The sequence below is a fragment of the Phyllostomus discolor genome, chromosome 1, assembly GCF_004126475.2.
Source record: "Phyllostomus discolor isolate MPI-MPIP mPhyDis1 chromosome 1, mPhyDis1.pri.v3, whole genome shotgun sequence".
NCBI classification, from domain to species: Eukaryota; Metazoa; Chordata; class Mammalia; order Chiroptera; family Phyllostomidae; genus Phyllostomus; species Phyllostomus discolor.
In genome coordinates this window covers 2295567-2315786 of record NC_040903.2, presented here as the reverse complement: position 1 = coordinate 2315786, position 20220 = coordinate 2295567, and the positions used below count along the sequence as shown (strand labels likewise).

At 69.4% G+C, this 20220-nt stretch overlaps 1 protein-coding gene across 1 annotated transcript in view; it reads left to right on the top strand.

Moving 5' to 3' along the window:
• SORCS2 (sortilin related VPS10 domain containing receptor 2) overlaps positions 1–10732 on the top strand; it is a 217333-nt gene extending 206601 nt beyond the window's left edge. The window contains exons 19-27 of the mRNA XM_036018489.1: positions 1076–1262; positions 1633–1766; positions 2910–3033; positions 6166–6278; positions 7183–7296; positions 7550–7649; positions 8190–8292; positions 8749–8891; positions 10050–10732. Coding sequence (XP_035874382.1) covers positions 1076–1262; positions 1633–1766; positions 2910–3033; positions 6166–6278; positions 7183–7296; positions 7550–7649; positions 8190–8292; positions 8749–8891; positions 10050–10117 — 1086 coding nt within the window. The 3' untranslated portion in view covers positions 10118–10732. The remainder of the gene's footprint in view (positions 1–1075; positions 1263–1632; positions 1767–2909; positions 3034–6165; positions 6279–7182; positions 7297–7549; positions 7650–8189; positions 8293–8748; positions 8892–10049) is intronic.
• Positions 10733–20220: the final 9488 nt, after the last annotated feature.

The window sequence follows — 20220 nt, the reverse complement described above, 5'->3', positions numbered from 1 at the left end:
GGGCGCGGGGCCAGACCGTGACGTCACCGCCGAGGCCCCCGGGGACAAGTGACAGAGACAGCTGCGGGCCCCAGGCCTGGGGATTCCAGGCGGGCAGTGCTGCACAGCCCTGGTCCACGGCCCGGGACCTGGGCCCTCCTGGTCCTGAGGCTCCTGCCCTGAGCCTCAGGGGACCCCGGGGCAGAGGTGCACGGCTCCCCTCGTGGCAGGACCCTGGGGTGGCCAGGTGAGGCCCCCTGCGTGGCCTGGGGCCCCCTGGACCCTCAGAGTGGACCCAGCCTCAGGCCCCCTCAGTTCCAAGACAGACTTCTAGGGAAAAGTGGTCTCTGCCGCCCCCTAGAGGCTGGAATCTTGGCCACTGAGGGCCATCTGCGATTCAAGGGGACGGGAACGGGACCAGCCTGTCAGCCCGCTGCCCCCAGGGGGCCCTTCGCTGCCTGGGGCCAGGGCCAGCGGGGGGTGGGGAGCACCGAGGGGTGCTCACAGAAGGGAGAGCCCTCCCAGGGCCGCCGCTGCCCGGACCCGGCCACCGGCTTCCTCATGGAACCCTGGGAGGGGTGTGGGAGTGTGGGGCCGGGCCCGTACGCACACTCACTCGCTGACTCACGTGCACACTCACACGCAGCCTGGGACAGAAGGAGAAGTCAGGGGCCACAGGGTCATAGGGGAAAGGTTTTCTCCGTTGCCTTAGAGACTGCAAGAGTCTTCCCCCGCGTGCCCCTCCCTGGGGCTGTTACTGGAGCCCCAGCGGGTGCAGGGCCCCTGGGCACCCTCCTGGCTCAGGCCCCTGGGGCCTCCCTGCCCACCCCCCCGGCACTGCCTCCGGGACCCCACCCTCGACCTCGCTACCGTCCCCCTCTCTGCAGCTGGGTGATCGCCCCCCTGTGTACCCCAGCCCCTGCTCCCACCCTCCCGCGTCTCCGGAACTCAGGGCCCGCCTCGGCCGGCACTCGGAGCTGGACCCACGGGCAGGCCCGGCTGGTCCCCCGCCGGGAGGGCAGGAGTGGGGGAGTGACCGAGTGGACGAGCCTGGAGGCCCGCCCCAGCGCCCCCCCCACCCCGGCGTTGCCTGCAGGGCGACGTGCTGACCACCGTGTACCACGTGGACCTGGGCGACGGCGTCCGGGCCGTGTACTCCAACCTCACGTTGACCAAGGAGCCCATCCGGCACGCCTACGAGAGCCCCGGCGTCTACCGTGTGTCCGTCAGGGCGGAGAACCTGGCCGGGCACGACGAGGCCGTGCTCTTTGTCCAGGTCACCGGTACGTCCCCGCTCCCCGGGGACCAGGAGTCACTCCCAGGGAGAGAGCGGACCCAGGGGGTGGAGGGGGTCCCTCAGAGCCACTGCTGGTCTGGCCGCCGCCTGTCCCTCACACCTTGAGGCCCAGGGCAGGGGGGCAGGCTGGCTGGGCTCCAGGCCACACCCTGGGGGTCTGCACGGTAGTCGGGGTGGGGTTGGTGCTGGCGGTGGTGACGGTGGTGCTGGCAGTGACGGTGGTGACGTGGGGGTGGTGATGGCAGTGGTGCTGGGGTGGCCACAGTGAAGCTGATGGTAACAGTGACCGATAAGCAGCCCTGAGCAGCTGAGTGCCCTGATGCCCTCTGACCCCTGACCTTTCCTGGACCCCGCAGCCCGCCTGAAGGCCCTCTACCTCGAGGTGGTTCCTGCCATCGGTACCAACCAGGACGTGAACCTCACAGCCGTGCTGCTGCCCCTGAACCCCAACTTCACTGTCTTCTACTGGTGGATCGGCCAGAGCCTGCAGGTGCGCAGGCCCCGGACCGCCGCTGGCCCGGCTCCCCGCCAGCCCCCCCCCCCCCACACCCGGGGCAGAGCTCGGGCAGGACACGGCCCGGGGCTGGGCAGAAGGGCAGAGCCCAGCACTGTGCAGGGGGGCGGGGTGCACGCACGCACCCCTGTCCTCCCACCCTGAGCATCGTGGCCCACGTGTGGTCAGCACAGGATGAGCCAGCCCAGACCCTGCCTAGTCCCCAGGGAAAGAGGCGGGAACACAGTGGGTGACCCAAGGTGGGGTGGGACAAGTGTCTTGGGACAAGGGGCGGCAAGGTGGCGGACAGCCCCAGGGGAGGCCAGACCATTTCTAGTCCTCTGGTGGGGGGGGAGGGGTGGTCAGGGAAGGCTTCCCAGAGGAGGGGTCACGGAGCTGGACCGCAGGTCAGACGCCTCACGCGCAGCCCACGGACAGAATGCCTCCGGGAGGTTCTGCAGCTTTTGAGGGGCCAGGCTGCCCACCCTCGGTCTGGGGCTCCCCGAGATCCAGGGAGAAGCCTCCTTCGCTCAGTCAGCCAAGGGCAGCCCTGCACCTCCAAGCTGAGCGCCCCCCCAAACAGCAGCGAGGGCCGGGACACAGGGCCAGGCAGCAAGGGGTGGGCCCCTCCTGGGGGTGGGGTGGGTCTGGGAAGGGGCCCGGGCTCTGGGTCTGAGTCACGGCTCCGCCACTGTCAGCCGAGCTCTCCGGGCAGGTCACTGCACCCCCAGAGCCCCTGCACCCCCACTTGTGAGGTCCCCGGTTATGCCTCCCCCAGTTCTGATGGGTGCGCAGGCTGGGCGCTGCGCTGGGTGCAGGGCCACAGCTGAGCGGGGCTGGGGAGGTGGGCGGGGCTGGGACAGTGGGCGGGGCCGGGGAGGTGGGCGGGGGTCGGTGTGGAGGCCCAGCCTGAGGCCTCCTTCTCCGAGGTCCTCATGGGAGACTCGGGACAGCCTGGGAGGGCGTGTGTCCGTGCCGGTGTCTCTGGGGCCCGCCGCGCGCCCCCAGCCGCTGCCCCATTCCCTAGCGAGAGCAGGGGATGGCACTGTCAGTGTGGCCTTGCGCCGCCGACTGACCGCAGGGCCAGCCCTCCCGTGGCCGCAGCCCTGGCCCGGCCCTGACTCTGCCGTGTCCCCACAGCCCTTGATGTCCCTGAATAACTCGGTGACGACGCGGTTTGCGGACCCAGGGGACGTGCGTGTGACCGTGCAGGCCGCCTGCGGGACCTCCGTGCTGCAGGACTCCAAGGTCATCCGCGTGCTGGGTGAGTCCCTCGCGGGCGGACAGCGCCCTCTCGGTCTCGGACCGCCTGGGTGCGGGGTCGGCGGCCTCGGGGTGAAGGCTCTGTGGGGTCCCCATTCTGCCTTGGTGTCCCGTTGGTCGGTGCTCGGTGGGGCTCCGAGGCCTCACAGCAGACGTGACGGTAGAAAACGACCCCTAAGAATGGAAAGGACACCCCACTAGCGTGCCGTGGGCTCGTCGTCACTCCGATGCGAGCTCCCTTTGCTTTAAGAGGACAGGGAGCCTGTCCTGGGCTCAGCAGCCTCGGCCGGTGGCCAGTGGGGCCGCCCCGGCCACAGCCGTGGCTCCCGGACGAGCACCCGGCCCCGAGCGAGCTGCAGGGCAGCGCGAGGCGGACTCTTCACCTACGCAGCCGCCACACGCCTCGCTGGCTGCGCGTGCGCAGCGGTGATCCGGGTTTGGTGCGCATGAGCGGCACGGCGCGGTTGACTGTCGCCTCTGCACTGCACGGGACCTCCCCGGGACGCCCTCGGTTCACGGCCGGGCATGCTGCCTGTGCCCCTCCCCCACCCAGACCCCCGGCAGCCACCGCCCTGTCCTCTGGGCCGGTGAGCTCGCGCTCTTGGGGTCGCGACTGTATCCCCTCCCACGCACCGGTGAGACCCTGCCTTTGCCCGCCTGCCCGCGTCGTTTCCGGAGCCTGACGCCCTCGAGGTCCGTCCGCACCGGCGCGGGCGGGCGACGGAGTTCCCTTCTCTTACGGCCGCGTGACTGTCGCCGGCACCTGGGCGGTTGCGCCCCGGCCGTCGTGAGCCACGCTGCAGGGAGCGGGGGCTGCCTGTGCCTTCCTGCGTGGGAAGCACGCCCAGAAGTGGGGTTGCTGGACCACGCGGCCGTTCCATTCTGTACTGTTCGAGGAGCCTGCACGCCGCCTTCCGCGGCGGCTGCAGCAGCTCCCGCCCCCACCCGCCGGGCAGGAGGGTCCGCCCCCCACACCCTCGCGGGCACGTCTGTCTCCGGTCTCTGTGCCCCCGGCCGCCCTCTCGGGCGTGGGGGGTGTGTCGCTGCGGTCGTGATTCGAGTTTCCGACGGTCCGTGGGCCGAGTGTGCTGTCGCGCACCTGGCTGGCCGTCTGTGCGTCCCCTTTGGGAAAAAAGGTCTATCAGGTCCTCTGACTCTTTTTAAAATGAGACTTTTCTTTTTTTTGCCATTGAGTTCTGTGAGTTCTTTATGTATTCTGGATGTTGAGCCCTTATCAGACACGGGATTGCAAATATTCTCTCCCATTGGGTGGGTCTCCTTTCTCACCTGCTGACCCTGTTGCTCTGGGGAAGCTTTTGGTGTGACGTGGGCCCACGTGGTCAGCTTTGCTTTCTTGGCCTCTGCTTTTGGTGTCAAAGCCAAACACTCACCACCAAGGTCAATGTCAAGGAGCACACTGGTGCCCTGCCTCCTCCTAGAAGTTTTGTGGTTTCAGCTCTGACCCATTCGAGTCAGTTTTGAGCTGGTGGAGACGGGGGCCCGTTGTGTTGCCTCCCGAGGGGCTGTCCAGCTCCCCCCCACCGAGCACCGAACAACGTGTCCCCCCTCCCTCCCCCGAGGTACGCTCTCGGCCCCTTGGCCTCGGATTGGTCGACGCAGGACGTGCGTTACTCCTGGGCTGCCCGTTCTGCTCCGCGTCTGTCTCCGGCCAGCGCCACGCCGCTCGGAGCTCCGCGGCTTCGCGGCGCAGTCTGCAATCAGCACGTGGTGTGAGCCGCTCTGTTCTTTCTGGAGACGGCCGTGGCTGCTCCGGGTGTGCTGTGGTTTAACACAGACTTGAGAGTTGTGCTGTGTCTGTCTGTGCAAAACTGCCACTGTGTTCTCTGTTTCTGTGGGAAAATGTCACTGGAATTGTTTCTCAACCCTGAACCCAGGACGTGTTTATTGGTTTGAGAGAGAGAGGAAAGGGGAGGGGGGAGAGAGAGAGAGAGAGAGAGGGAGAAAGAAACATGGACCCGTTGCCTCCCTTACACTTCCGGACCGGGAATCGAACCCGCAGCCTCTTGGTGAATGGGATGACCCTCCAACCAACCGAGCCACCCGGCCGGGGCGTCACTGGAAGTTGGACAGGATGGCATCGGGTCTGTGGATTGCTCTGGGTGGTGTGGGCATTTTGAGAATATTAAATCTTCCGGTTCTCGGGCACAGAACATCTGTTTGTGTCTTCAACTTTCCCCCGTAGTGCCTTATGGTTTTCGGTGTACAGGCCTCCCGCCTCCTCCGTTAAATTTGTTCCTGGGCGTTTTACCTTCCTCCACGCGACTGTGCACGGGAGTGCCCTCTCAGCTCCTGGCTCTGGAGGTTGGCCCCCGCGTGCAGGGACGCAGCAGGGCTCTGCCCGGGGCCGCGTCTGTCTGCCGGTCCTCGCCAGCGTTGGTGGAGTCCCCCGGGTCCTCCGTAGGTGACACCATGTCACCGGTAAACGGCGCGTTTTAGCGTTCCTTTCCAATGTGGTGCCCGTGGGAGAGGCTGAGCGCCGAGGTCACGGGAGCGGCCTGCCCCATGGAGGAGAACGCCTCCCACTTCCCGCGTGAGGAAGTGAGGCTGGGGGGGGGGGGTCCCAGCACTCCGCTCGTCTCACCATCCCCCACTGTGGCTCCACCACGGGCCTCTGAGCCGGGGACCCAGGATGTGAGCAGAAGAGGAGGTGGGGCCCCTGCCCTCCGGGACTCTTACTATGGTGGGTATACCCACCCGGTCCAAGTCTCTGGATCCTGGGGGACAGGCGGCCACCCTGGAGTGGGGGTGTGTCCTTGTGAGTGAATGGGGCAGACCTCAGGCTGGTTCGTGCTGGGATGCCCTCCCCCACCTCCTCTCCCTCCCCCACCTCCTCCCCCTCCCCCACCCCTCCTCCTTGTCATCGTCTTCGTCATCCTCTTCGTCATCGCCGAGCTTGTGACTACTGTTCTTAGACGGCGGCCAGTGACGAGGGCGCTGCCTGGGGCAGCTCTGGACACACAAAACGAGGCCTTAGTTTCCAGGACTGGGCGTGGGGTCTGAGCCCAGGGGCCGGCCGGGGCCGCCCAGGTGTGTGGCCGCCTTCCGGGAGGCGCTGAGCCCGGCTGCGGCTGCGGCTGCGCAGGGCCAACCCCTCCCCCCTCTGCCCCCCCAGCTCGGTTTCAGGTGCTGCCGCTGCAGTTCTCCCAGGGCCTGGACGCCTACAACCCCAACACCCCCGAGTGGAGAGAGGAGGTCGGCCAGCTGGTCACCCAGCTCCTCGCCAAGGTACCCCCACCCCACCAGTGCCACAGCCTCCCCAGCACCTGTGGGTGCCTAAGCAACGCTGGGGGGCCCCAGGGCCCCAGGGCAGGGCAGGGTGGGTGCAGCCACCGCTCAGTCCCACAAATACAGCCCTCAGCCCGGCTGGCGGGTGCTGAGGAGCCAGCCAGGGTGGCTGCCATGGCTCGGGAGCACAGGAGGCTGGACGCCACCTGCAGGGCGGGCACGGGCCTGCACCTGCCAAGCGCACCTAGTGAGCGCCAGCTGTGTGCATGAGACACATGGAGCTGTAATGGTCTCCAGCAGCCCAGAACCTCTTCAAATCGATTTTCTCTCCTGAGCCCGGCCCTGGGCACAGGGCGGAGACCCCGTGGGCCGGCTGCCCTCGGGACGCCCACGGAGAGCCGACAGAAGGCGTGCATCTGGGTGGTGGGGGACGCCCCTGCCCTCGGGCCCCCTGGGAAAGACTGCCCCCTAGGGTCACTCACAGCCGTCACAGGCTGAGGCCCACTCTGGCCATGCCTCCTCTTGGCCTGTTAACAAAACCGGGCGTATTGGCCTGGGCACTGAAGGGTGCATAGGAGTTTGCCAGATGGAAGTGCTTAGCCTGGGACTTCCAGGAGGCAGCCGGGCCGCGTGAGCCGAGCGTGGTGGGTTTGGGAGCACGTGAGCCCAGGAGGGGCTGCTCCCCGTGGCCGCGGTGTGAGGAGCAGCCGGGAGGGGCCCGGCCTGGCCGAGTGGAGGCCGGCGTGGGGGGCCCAGGCCTGAGGGACCCGGAGAGGGCTGTAGGAGGCGGTGCGGGTCGGGAACAGAGAGCAGGACAGACGGCCAGGCTTCGGACAGGCCGCAGGGCAGGGGTGCCCCCGGGGGCTCTGCAGCGTGGGCCCAGCGCCTCGTCCTCATCCCGCAGGAGACGGGCGTGGCCGAGGAGCTGCTGCTGACCGTGGTGAGGCCGGGGCTGCCCACTGTGGCCGACCTGTATGTGCTGCCGCCCCCACCGAAGCAGAGCCTCACTTGGGACCAGGTAGCTGCCCCAGCCCCCCTGCGGGTTCAGTGGCAGCCGGTGGCTCGTCGTCCCCACGAGGCACAGCCGACTTGGGCGCGGGCCCTCCCCCACCTGTGTCTGCCCCTCTGGGACCCACGTGGGCCCCCAGGTGGGGTGGGAGCACTGGGCAGGACCCCCTCCCCAGGCAGAGGGGGAGCCTCAGGGACAGCCTCGCCGCACCCCTGCCCCCGCCCGAGGCCAGTGACGCACCCCCCCCCCCCCCCCCCCGCAGATGCTTGCCCCTGTCCGGCAGGCGCTGGGCGCCCAGAAGGTCAGCTTCCTCCTGCGGGCAGGGGTCCCGGTCGTGGTGGCCGTGAGGGAGACAGACACGGGTGAGTCCCGGAGCCACCGTGGCCCGGCCCTGTCCGGGCTCCCCTGCGGGGACGGGGAGGGGGGTGTCCAGGCCCCTCCAATGAGGACGCTGTACCTGGGGACCTGGGGATGGGAGCCGCCGCTGCCCGCGGGCCACCCCTGCCTGCCCGGCGCTCACCTCCAGTGAAAACGGGCCCAGGCCCCCCTCTGCCACGGCCACGGGAGCTCCCCACCCCGCTGTGCGACCGGCCCTGCCGGTCCCGCGTGTCCGGTCCCCTGGGGCCAGGATCTCTCAGCAGCCGGAGAGCTTCCCTGCGCCCCAGAAGGACGGGTTGGCAGGTGGTCCCCGCGCAGCACAGGTGCGGGCCGAGGGGGGGTCTGTCCGCATCCACAGCGAAGGGCCAGGGCACCCTCACCCGGGAGGGGCCCGGGGCCCGGGGTGGGGGACCCCTCCGCCTCTCGGGACACCCTGCCCGTCCACGTGAACGCCGGTCTGTCCAGGGGAGGCCGGGCCGGGCCGGGCGCCCCCGCGCTGGCCGCTGACGGCAGCTCCGTCGCAGGTCCCCTGCAGCTGGCGGAGAGCAGCACCTACTGGGTGGCGGCCGTCCTCCTGGTCACCGGAGGGTCTGCGCTGGGAGCCTTCCTGCTCTACAAGTGCAGAAGGCAAGGCCGCCCCTCGGCGGGGGGTGGGGGGGCCGGACCCTGGGGGTGGGGGCTGCGGGTGGGGGGCGTCCGCTCTGACCCCCCTCTGGTGCCCCGGAACCCAGGAGCCCCCACTCCTACCCCTCTGCGGGGCCCCCCACCCCCCGAGAGGAGCCCAGGCTCGAGGCAGCCCCGGCTGCCGCCCCTGAGTCCGTGGGCAGTGGGGTGACGAGAGAGGGAAACACCCTCGCCCTGTCCTCAGCCCGGTCACCAGGGACGCTGACAGGCAGTGAGCACCCTGTGTGCTGCCTGAGCTCACAGGACGGAGGGCTTCCTGGAGGAGGGGGCTTGCAGCAGGGATGGGGCAGGAGATGAGACCCAGGAGCATGTCTGCTCCCCACACGAGGTGGCCTGGGCCCCACGGGGGGTGGGGGGGCCGGTGGCCCAGGGGAGCCCTGAGCCCCGCTCTGCCCGCAGGAAGCGCCCCGGCAGGACCGTGTACGCCCAGATGCACAGCGACAAGGAGCAGGAGATGACCAGCCCCATGAACCACAGCCAGGGCGTCCCGGGCGCCAGCCAGGGCGCGGGGTTCACGGACGACGACCTCGACTCGCAGACTCCTAGGTAACAACGCCCGCCCTGCGGACACCCACCCACCCCCCACGGCCCCTCCGCCAGCCAGCAGTGCGGCGTGTCCCTCCCTCTGCCGAGGTGGTGAGGCCCGTGGCGCCGGCACACCACGCCCGGCAGCCCCTGAACGTCCGGGGAGCGGGAGAGGATGGGGGGCTGGTTCCCAGGAGGAGGCGGGGCCCCTCCCCTGTCACCCCCTCAGCGCCCCCAGCCCGCCCGCTCCCCGCAGGGCTGACTCCCCGGCACCACGCCCGGGGGCGCGGCCACCTGTGCACTGCCGTTCCCAGTCCCAGACGCGGCTTTGCTCAGGGAGCCCCCACCCCCCACCCCCGCCGGCCGCAGCGGGGAGAGCCGGAGGCTCTGGGCACTTGGTGGGTGCGGTCCCTGCGGCAGCCCCCGGAGGCAGGGCCCCTTCTGAGCGGAGGGGCCACCTGGTGGCTCCTCGCCCCTCACTCCAGGGCCCCGGCCCCCCTCCTGAGGCCCAGACGAGCTCCTCTCGGAGTGACGGTCCGCAGCCCCTGGGGCACAGCGATGACCACACAGTGCCTGGAGCCCCCCCCCGGGGGCTCTGGCTGGCTTAGCACTTCCTGGGCTTGCCTGAGGGCTGGCACCCAGCACAAGTCACTGGACAGAGGACTGAAGCTGAGGGAGGGCCAGGGTGGTCCCCCACTCTCCCCGAGTCACCGAGCCAATCAGAGGTGGAGCCAGAGTCACACCCGGCCCAGCGGCTCCGAGGCCCCCCATGCCGAGGCCCCCAGGTGGCCGCCCTGCGCCCGGAGAGGCCCCTCGGCCAGGTCTCCACCCCGCCCCCCAGGCAGGGGGGCCCCACCTCCAGCAGGTGGCCTTGCAGCCGAGTGACAGGTGGCTGCAGAGGCTCTGAGTGACCCGGGGCATTTTCCTTTGCCGTCCCCACATCAAAGCCGAGGCCGTGGAGGGTGACCCTGACAAAGCCTCCCCCAGCAGTGAGGCGCAGGCCCCCTCCCGCCGCCTGGCAGTGCCACCAGGCAGGGGGCAGGGGCAGCTCACCAGGAGCCACTCTGGGTCCCACCCGGCTCAGGCCGGCCCTGTGTCCCGCACGGCCCCGCCACCCGCCCCTCCTGCCCGCTCCAGCCCGGGGGCCCCGCTCACGGGCGGGCACCTCTGTCCCCTAGGGAGCCGCTCCGGAGTGGTCCTCAGCGTGGGCTCCCGGGAAATGCACAGCTACCTGGTGAGCTGATGCCCGCGCAGCCACGCCCACGCAGCCTCCTCTCCGTGGCTCCGCCCCGTGGGGGCGCAGCGCCACAGACGCGCCGGCGCCGGGGCCGGCACCCCCTCAGAGACCCGTGGAGAAGCCACCTCCTCCAGCTGTCCCCATCTGAGGCGACAGACGCCCCTGCCTCTGCTCAGCTCATGGGACGCGCGGGGGGCCTGCTGATGACCCCCCTCCCTGGACACCGGGCCCACGGCACCGCCCGCTGCCCCCACCTGACGCTGGGCACATCTCTGCCCCTGCACCTCAGGACGCTGCCTGGCGCTCCGCACCCTGTGGCCCCAGCCCAGGCCTGGCTTCTGGTGGCCAGGGTGGTCGCCCCGGGGACAGGGAGCTGAGCCTGCCTGGCCGCCCGCCCTCCCAGAACCACGGACCCGCCCCACCCCTGCCCGCGGGCACCGACACCGAGCCCTCCACACCCCACCCCAGGAAGGCCACTCCTGCCCGCACGCCAGCCGGCCCTGCCGGTGGCCAGCCCTCCAGAATGCCCCGAGCCTGTGACCCAGCCCCCACCCTCCCACCTCCCGCCGCCCTCCTCTGTTGAAGCTGCAGGTAATATACATACCTCTCCAGGCTGTCGCAGGTTCGCTCTGCTTTCTGTCGTTGTGGCCAGCTGGCAGCCACCGGGGGGCCGTCAGAGCCCCCTTCTGGGAACCCCAGCCTGCCCGGGGCTGCCCCTCGCCTCCCCAGCACCCTCACCCCTGGGCCACAGGGCAGGGCCCGAGCCCCCACCTCCGCAGCCAGCAGGGGCGCCGGGGCGGGAGTGCCCGCAGAGATGCCGGGTCTGCAGCATCTCCCTACAGCCTCAGGGACCCGCGTGGGAGCCCAGGAACCAGACAGGGTTAGGGAGGGGGAGCAAGCGTGCCCCCCGTGTGAAGCGGAGGAACCGAGGCCCCGAGAGGGGGTGACCGCCCCGGGTCGCAGCACGGACAGGAGCAGAGGGGCCCCGGGCCCCGGCAGAGCCCACGCACACGCGTGCCCAGAATCAGGGACGCCGCCTCGGGCTGCGTGTGTGAGTGTGTGGGTGAATCCTGCCTTCTGCCTTGAAGCCGGGGGTCCGTCTCCCCCCATGTCCCCCCCAGTCCCCCCCCACCCCCAGGCAGGGCGCTCTCAGGCGGCCTGGCCCAGCGAGTCCAGAATGGAGCCTGCAGGACGTTAGCCCGTGTTCCCTGGGGGCGCAGGAGGCCTGGGGGTGCAGCCACACCCCTAGAACAGCCCCTGATGGAGTGGGGGTCCCGCCAGTCCAGTGCCACGTCCCAAGTGGGGACTCTGGGGCCACGGGGAGGGTGGGCCCCCGTGGGCCCCTTCCCCCACCCTTCCGCCCACCAGCCAGTGCTCCCAGGCACCTTCTCCAAGTGCCCACCCCTCCTCGGACCCAGGCGGGGCCCAGCGAGGGCGGTGGGAGAAGGGGTGGGCTCTCTGGACCTTTGCCGCAAACCCCCTTCCTGCCTGGCCCACGGGTGGTCTCCAAAGACACCTCAGGGAGCCCCGGGTCCCACCAGCCACCCCACCTGCCTGTCCCGTGAGTGTCAGACTGTGTCCAGGCCCAAGGTCAAGGTCAGCATGGAGTCCCCTGGACACAGGGCCCTTCCCCCAGCTCACCGGTGCCTGGGGGCGTGACTACTCGGGCCTCGGAACCCTCCGCTCACTCTCCCTGCGGTCCGGGCGGGGTGCCCCCTGGTCGTTTTCCTTGAACTCGGTGTCACCACCTCCATTCCGAGTGTCATGGGTGTGCGGGCCCAGGAACCGGGAAGGAGGAGGCACCCGGCTGCCTCCCACGCCCCCGCCCCACGCCCACACAGACGGGCGCACACTCGGGGTTCCTCATGGCCGGGGCTCGCGCAGGCCCCGGGCCACGCCGTCCTCGGTTCACGCGCACAACAGAGACGCGATGAGGTCTTTTTAATTCTTCCTTTTGCAGAGTCAATAAATCACGTGTGATGCTTTTAACAAAGATTGCGTGTGATCGGCGTTTGGCTCATTACGACTCTGTAACTCGGCGGGACCCCAGAGATGCGCCCTGACCTTACCCCTCCCGGTCACTGCGTCAGGACAGGCGGCCGGCAGAGCGGGAATGGCCGGGTCAGCTGTTGGGGCGCTCCCCATGCGCCCCGGCTCCTTGCTCTGCAGGGCGGCAGGGCGCCCCCCCGCACCATCCCGCCAGCAGGGGGCGCAGCCCTGCAGCCAGCCCCCAGAATCCGGAAGTGGGGCGCTCCACCCGCCACAGTGTCACCGACACCTCATCAGACCAGGCCCTGTGACCTTGAGGGACGGAGACAAAACCAAGAGCACGTCCCAGTCACCTCCCAACATGAGGGGACCCCCCCCCCCCCAAAACGGTCGGTGGCGATCATGGCCTCAGTGTCGTTGAGCCCCTCCTCCCGGACAAGGGCCATTGGCCACGCCCCTCCCAACAGAGCGGCCACGCCCCTCCCAGCAGCACCCAGCTTGGCTCCCTTGAACCCTCGGCACGGCCCACCCCGAACCAGGCCCTCTCAGCACCCCAGAGCTACCCCTCACCCCCATCAGCCCTGACCCAGCTGTCCAGCCCCAGGCGTGGCCCCGGCCCCGGCTGCGGCCCAGGCTGGCAGCACCCTCTGTCCCTGGGGAGGGTGACCAGTGTCTGCATGTGGACGGTCACCGGCCTGCTCAGTGACCAGCCTGCAGAAAAACCCCACCACACTCGGTTCCCATGAAAGGGGAGACGCCCCACCCCGCCCCCCGCCTGTGTGCTGGAGGTCAGCAGCTGCACCCTAGATTTCACTGGGTGTCAAAACGTGCCCTGAGCCTCAGGCTGCTGGAGTGATGGCCCAGCACTGCCGTCCCCCACGGGCCTGGGTGGCCAGGGCGCGGCACGGCGGCTCCCAGTCTCCCCTGGCCTCGGCCTGCCACCCCTCTGCCGCTGGGCTCGGCAGGTCCCCGTGGGCAGCGAGCTCAGCCTTGCCAGCTCCCGGGACTCAGGGGCGCCAGCTGGGCGTCCCCGCCAGGTGTGTGATGGGTTGTCAATCACCGACAGGGCCGTCCCCGCCAGGTGTGTGATGGGTTGTCAATCACCGACAGGGCCGTCCCCGCCAGGTGTGTGATGGGTTGTCAATCACCGACAGGGCCGGCCTGGCAGACGGCACCTGGCAGGGATTCCGGGCCTCGGGGTGGCACGGGCAGGCGGGATCGTGGGCGTCACCAGCGGCCGGCCTGGTTGGGGCCCAGTTCAGGACTGTGGGAGGGGCCCTCACACCGCGAGCCGGCGGAGGAGGGGCCCAGCCGCCGGCACAGCGGCAATGGGGACGGGAGACCACCGTGAGGGGGACAGCTGCCCATCGGTGTGGCCCTCGGCCACCAGTGCGGGCACTCATCACACGTGCCCACGCACCATGCGGGCACCAGCCGCACACGACGGGAGCCCTGTTCCCCCTCCCAGTGGAGGGCAGCGAGGTGCACAAGAGTGGGCAGGGATGGGGGCGGTGTCTCTGCGGGGTGGGCGGGGCGGCGAGGGTGAGCGTGAGAGCACGGACGCCCTCCGAGAATGGGTCAAGCTCGTCACGGAAAGGGAGGAACTAGTGTGCGTAATGATGCTCTCTAGAATGTTCTCGTGACGCGGAGAATCGGGGCAGGAGCCGGGTGCAGGTGAGGCTGGGGGCGGGTCGTGTGCAGAGGGTGGTGCACGCATGGGGTGGGAGTGAGCAGAGAGGAGAGGGTGCGGAGGGAGGCGGCGGGGCAGAGTCCCGGGGTGAGCAGGGACCGGGCACGGGGTGGGTGGGGGGCGCAGGCGGCCACAGACGCAGCTGGGCTGGGAGCTGGGAGTGAGGAGGGGCCAGGGCTGGAGGGGGCAGGAGTGGGCCTGGCTCCGTGGTCTCGTCGGGAGCGAGAGGTGGCGGGCTGGCCAAGGACGCTGGTAGAAGTGCCGGCAGCTGGAGGCCCCGCTGGTGACCTGGGCCACCGCGGCTCAGGGAGGACTTCGGTGAGGGCCTGCTCGCTCAGCCGAGGTCCAGCGCTCAGGTGCGGGGGCCCTGGGAGGTCGCAGGGCACAGAGTGGCTGCGGCGGCTCCAGACTCGGTGTCTTTTCACGGAGTCCGGGGCCTCCGATCGGGTCGCGTGGCCGTCCCCGGAGGTGGGCGCTCACGGCGTTAGTCGTGAGTCACGTGCTCCTCCCCCTCCCCCCAACCAGAGGGGGGCCGCGCGTGTCGCTGCGCTGGGGGCAGAGGACAGCCACAGAACGCTGCACAGGGTGCAGAGGTCGAGGCCGGACCTGCAGCCCCCACTGCAGACCGTGGGCTCGGTTCTGGAGGCGCTCACGGCCCGCTAGGTCCCAAGACTCGTCTGGGGGCTGCGTGCGCCAGGCGGCCTGCGTGCGAGGCGGGGGCGGGACAGGGCTCCACCAGCCACAAACGCGGGAGCGGGCGCACAGCACCGGCGCCGGAGAGCACTGCGCCTGCAGGGGGCGCCCCTCGCCCGAGGGCGAGTCACGGGGGAAAGATGGCGGCCGGCCTCGGGCTGGGAAACCGATCCTCCCGGTTTGCAACAGCCCGGGGCTGCGGCTGGGGAGGAGACCCGTCTTGTGGACAAGAGCTTGCTGAAGGAAGGAAGCCTGAGAAAGTTCTGGAAAATGTGTCGTTTTGATGTGAAGTGCAGGCAAACATGGTGCCTTCGAAACAGGACTATGAGGTCCACGGCGGAGCGGGGCGCAGGCGCCACCCACGGGTGTCGGGTGAGGGGAGCGTGGAGACGCAGGAGCTGCGTTGGTGTTCGCCCTCCGAGGGCAGGTGAACTCGCTTGGACAGCAGCAGGGGGGCGGGGCGGGGCCGCGGGCCTCAGAGGGCCACGCCCAGGGCCCGGGACCAGGCCCGTGAGCAGCGGTCGGAGGTCGACCAAACCCGAGGGGATGTGTGAGCACCGATGGGAAGGGCAGATAGCACCCCCCTCCCCAGCTCCCGGACAGAACGGGGGGGGGGGGCGGGGGGCGGGGGAGCGTGACAGGGCCGAGGCCGGCTATGGCTGGAGCTAGAGCACAAAGCAGGGAGATGACCATGGAGACAGGCCAGGATGTCGGAGCCCCTCACGGGCACAGGACGCAGCAGAACACCGAGACGCTCCCCGGGTCCGGGAATGGGAACTCAGGTCTCCTCCTCTCAGCCAAGGGCTGGTGGGCGCCGGCGGGCAGCCGCGGTGTTGGGGTGGGTGTAAGGACAGGGAGCCGCCGTACTGCTGCTGCTATTGGTAACCACCGCCTCTGGGGGTCCAGTGAGCTGGCCTCCCTTGCCCCCCTGCCCCCAGGCGCCGGCAGGGCCCGGAGACATGCACACAACAACTCCTCCAGAGCAGCCCCCGCGGCCTGGGCCCAGGCACAGCCAGCCCCCCACGCCCGGCAGCTCCCCCGCTGGCTGCCCCAGGAGGACCCCGCTGGTGGTGGTGGGCAGCGCCCCCGCTCCCCGGGCGGGTAGCACCAGCAAGGACCGATGCCAGGGAGGCTCTGGGGAAGTCTGTACAGCCCCGGAGGGCCCGGTGCTGCTGTGCGTGGGCGGTGGCTGCAGCCCAACCGGAGGGGCCTGAGAGGGGCAGAGAGGGCCGGCGGGAAGGACCCGGGGCCCTGACAGCCTGGTTGCTGCGGGCCGCCGGTCGGCCGGTCAGGTGGACCCTGGGCTGGGTGGGGCCGAGGGGGGGCAGGCTGCATGCACGCAAGACCCGAATGGGGTCTTCTGCCACTTGCAGCCTCAAGCACCTCGCCAACCCAGTTCCCGTCAGCCTCGAAAGCCCCGTGTGCCCCACTGTCCCCGCTCTGTGCCTCAGGGCCTGGCAGGGGCGTCACTGTCCGAGGGTAGGGGACTTCGTGACCCCGAGTCTGTCCCGTTTATTCCTGCTTTTGTCATCGCCGCCCCAGGGGCCCTCCAGGAGCCTGCGGCCTTCTCCCCCCGGTGTAATCCTGTTCAAACACCCACCTGGCTCAGGCACGGCCCCCACGCTGCCCCCCACAGCCCCGGAGGCAGCGGCTCCTCCCTCGAGACCCTGGGAGCCCCAGACCAGCTGCACCGGGGCTGCCTGCCCGCCCACGGGCACGAGCTGCCTGGGACCGGTCACACTGGGTCAGGGTCGGTCCCACATCCAGCGCTGGGCGCCAGGCAGGTGCACAGATGTGTCTTGAATCGAATATTCGACTCTGTGGACTCAAAGCCACTTAACCCCCTCCCCCCAAACCCCCCCAGCCACAGGCCTTTCCCGGAAGAGCCCTTCTGCTAATAGGCACAAAGCACCCCTCCCCCCCCCCCACCTCTCCCCACCCACACCACCGCCCCAGGGACCTCTGCGGTCAGTTCCAGAGACACCTGGCGCGTCTGTCCCGCCCGCCGGCACGCCGAGTGGGGCAGGACACGGAGGCCAGGTCGGAGGGCAGAGCTTTATTGAGGACACGCACTCGAGTCGCGCCGCAGGCCGGCGCCCGTCGGGCCGCGCCGTGTGGAGCGGCCGCAAGTCCGCAGGGAAGACGCCGGGGCGAGGCCGCTGAGGGCAGGTGGAGACCGGGCGCCCCCCCGCCCCCACGGCACCCTCCTTCCCGTGCAGCCTTCCCCTCGATGGGTTAAACACGCCGAGAAGCAGGGGATGTAGTTACAGTCACTTGAAGTGGGCACGACCAACATTAAACAAAGCCTTTCCTGACTCCCGCCTGCTTCTTTCAAAGAGAGGTTTAAATACGGCTTCAGTTTTTAAAAAATACAGTAAGGAAATAATTACATTCTCGTATGAAAACGTTTCACAGTGGACAGCCGTGGTCGGGCCGTGCGGAAGACCTGTGATTTAAAAGTCGGTGGCGAAATTTAAACAGCCCTTCTCAGTAGAAAACGAAATACAAAGATCATCTCATTAAAAACCCCTTTGGTCCCTAAGAGTTGTGACCAGATGTCCCCACGGCGACAGGCAGGGCCGGGATGGTGCGTGTGCCCCGCGCGGGTGAGGCCCTGGGTCCTCGGGCCTGGCAGTGGCTCGCCGCAGAGCGGGGGGACGGGCGTGTCTGCAGCCAGCGCCCCCGGGGATGCACGGTCCTGCGTCCCAGGCAGCGGTGGCTCCGTCCTCCCTGTGACGCCATGTCCTGTGTGCACGACACGGAGGCCTCCGTCCACTTGCGGTCTCACGCTGTCCCCACCCCTCTCGGGGCGGTGACGAGACAGCAATAACAGCAGGAACAAAGTAACAACAATCACCTTCTTTAAAACTACGCCCTGATTTGAAATGACCTTTCCCCTCACACACCACTGCAGAAAAACAGAGGAAGGCAAAGGTCGCAGGCTCACACCCCGAGGAGCACCCTGGCGGAGACCGAGGGTCACCAAGCTCGGGACAGGCTGCTCTTGGGACCCACAGGCTGGACGGGGGGTGCCCAGGGGCCCACCCCAGGGTGGGGGGCCCTGTCACAGGCCTTAAATCAACAGAAAACCATGGCTGCTGAGCTGGGTCCCCAACAGCATGCTGGTGGTGAACAGTCTTCTGGGAAGACGGGACGCGACCACAGTGAGGGAGTCCTGCCCCGGCGGTCCCCTCGGAACCTGCAGGCCAGTGTCCGCTGTGGCCCCGACCGAGCGAACCCGCAGCTCCCCCTGGGGCGGCCCCAGGGCCTCGGACACACACGTTCTGAAGCAGACTTCGCGAAGGGCGGCAAGCCCCTAACCTATGACGGTGGCTTGGGGTTCTCGGAAATGGCCAGTAACCACCCAGGGACGGTGGGGGGGGGGCTCGGTGTTGGGGGCGGGGCTGGCTCCGGTCACAGGGAGAGCTGGGGGGCAGGGGCGGGCCTTCGCTCCCCCACCCATGCGGTGGCCCTGCGGCGGAGCGGGGGACGCACACCCCCGCACTGGGCCTTGGCGGCGACACGGGACGCCCGTCGCCAGCACTGCCTCTGTGCAAAGCTGGTGAGCGAGTTAAAAACATTATAAAAATATAAAAGTGGGCGGGATTTTGAAGGTTGATGGCACTTTGCCAAAATAAAGCCGGAAGGTGGAGCCTGAGGCCGACAGTGCAGACTCAGGTGCCTGCAGAAGGGGGGGCCAGGAGAGGCCGCCCCTTCCGCCCCCCACGTTTCTCTCCCTTTCGGGCAGGGGCCGCGAGCGTGGCGGGCCCCTGGACCGCGACCGCCTGTCGGCGGGTCTGCCTGCTCCCAGGGCAGCGGGGCTTCGGCCCCGGCCCTCCGCCGGCTGCCCGGTGGGGGGAGGGAGGGCGGCAGGCCGAGACCACCGTCAGGACGCCGACACGGTGCCCAGTGCCTGTCTAGTATGTACAGACATAAATTAAAAACTATACTCATAGAACATATACAAATAAATAACTTACTTTGGAGCAAAGGCTTGAGGCTAACTTTCGATCAAACCCGGAGCGCGGAGGGAGCCGCAGGCAGAGTGGACGCGGGCGGCCGCGGCCGCGCAGCGCCCCCTTCCGGCGGCTCCCGGACCTGCAGGGCCCTAGTCCGCCCTAGAGGCCCGGGGCATGGGGTGTCGGAGGCAATTTAGAACCGGGCTTTACACACACCACCCGCGCCCGCCAGGCGTCGGGGGCCCTGGACCCTGGGCACAGCCCACGGACGCGGCTGAGGTGGTGTCCACTGGCCACATCGGTGCTGCCCATGCCGCCAGCAAAGGTCAAGGGCGCGGGCTGCTGGGACCTCCGGTCTAGCGACAGCCCACCTGCCAGTTCGCTTGGGCCGAGCTGCCTGCCGAGCACGACGGCCAAGAGCCTTAACCGGAGGAGCCGTGTTCGCCCGACAGCAGCAAAGGCGAACGGAAGACGGGCCTTCCGTCCCGGAGGAGCGGCCAGACCTCGGACAGCCCCGCGCCCCACCCTGGTGTCCTCTGTGGACGCCCCGGGAGGCCCTGTGCTGTGTGCTGGTGGGATGTCCCTGGGACTGCTGCCCTGTGGGAAGGGGTCAGAGGGCAGTGCCAGGTGGCAGGCGGCTCTGCAGTGGCGCCAGGCCCCGGGAGCAGGCCCCTTGTGCAGCGTGGGGAGCGTCCCCACGTGCCTGACACCAGCTTCCTGCTGAGCCTGTCACCTCTGGTCGGCCCAGGACATGGGACAGCGGTCCGGCCCCAGGGGCCCCGCACGTGGGCGGGGAGGGTCTCGGCGACCAGCAGGGGACCCTGCTGTGCTGCTGTCAGTCCCCACCCGGGGTGGGAGCCTCCTTCCAGGCGCCGGCCGCGGCTGTCGCCCACCCCTCGCCGCAGCCCCCCGTCTGGGAGAGGGCTCCTGGGGACGGACCCTTCACGACAGAGACCCTCGAGGGTCCCTGCAGGCGGAGGGGAGTCTGGCCTCGAGGCCACAGGGCAGCGGCCACTCTCTGTCCTTCCTGTGCCCCAGCCCCTGGGCACCCCCAGGAACACCGCACGGGAGGCAGGCGAGACAGGTGATGGAGAGGCCCACCAGGCCCAGTTCACGGACGCGCTCACGGCTTCAGTGTGCACATGGGAGGCGGGGGAGGGGCTGGCTGGGAGCTCTGGGAGGGCCCCCCTCGATCTGCAATGTCCCAGTTCCGTCACTGCGACTCCCAGGACCTGCCTCCTTTTCACAGGACAGACCCGCCAGCAACAGGCCTGGGGAGGCCGGGCTAACCATGCACCCCGCTGGGCCTCCAGCTCCCCGGGTGCAGAAGCGGGGCAGGAGAGGGGAGGCCTTGCCGGGGCAAAGGGGGGTGGGGAGGGTGCGGGGCAGAGCCGAGAGCCCCAGCAGCCGTCCCGGAGCAGCGCAGACAGCAGTGTGGGCAGGTGTGGGGCTCCGCCGACCCACAGCGTGGGGCGCAGCGCTCACGGGAAATGCTCAAACCTTCCCAAAGGACAGATGGCACTTCTGTCCCGGCCACGAAGTGTCCGTCCAGAAGAGGCGGAGAGGTGGGAACGCCTCACAGCGCAGCGTCTCGGGCCTCCTCCTCCAGGGACGCGGGGCCGGGCGAAGGGCACAGAGCCAGGTGGCCACACGCTCCCCCGAGGCCGCCAGCTGTGCGGCCCGCGGCAGACGGCCACCTCGCTGCGGGGGCCACGCGGGCCCTCGGTCCCCGCCCCACTCCCGCTCGGCCAGCGCCCCTCCGGCCTGCGGCTGATGGA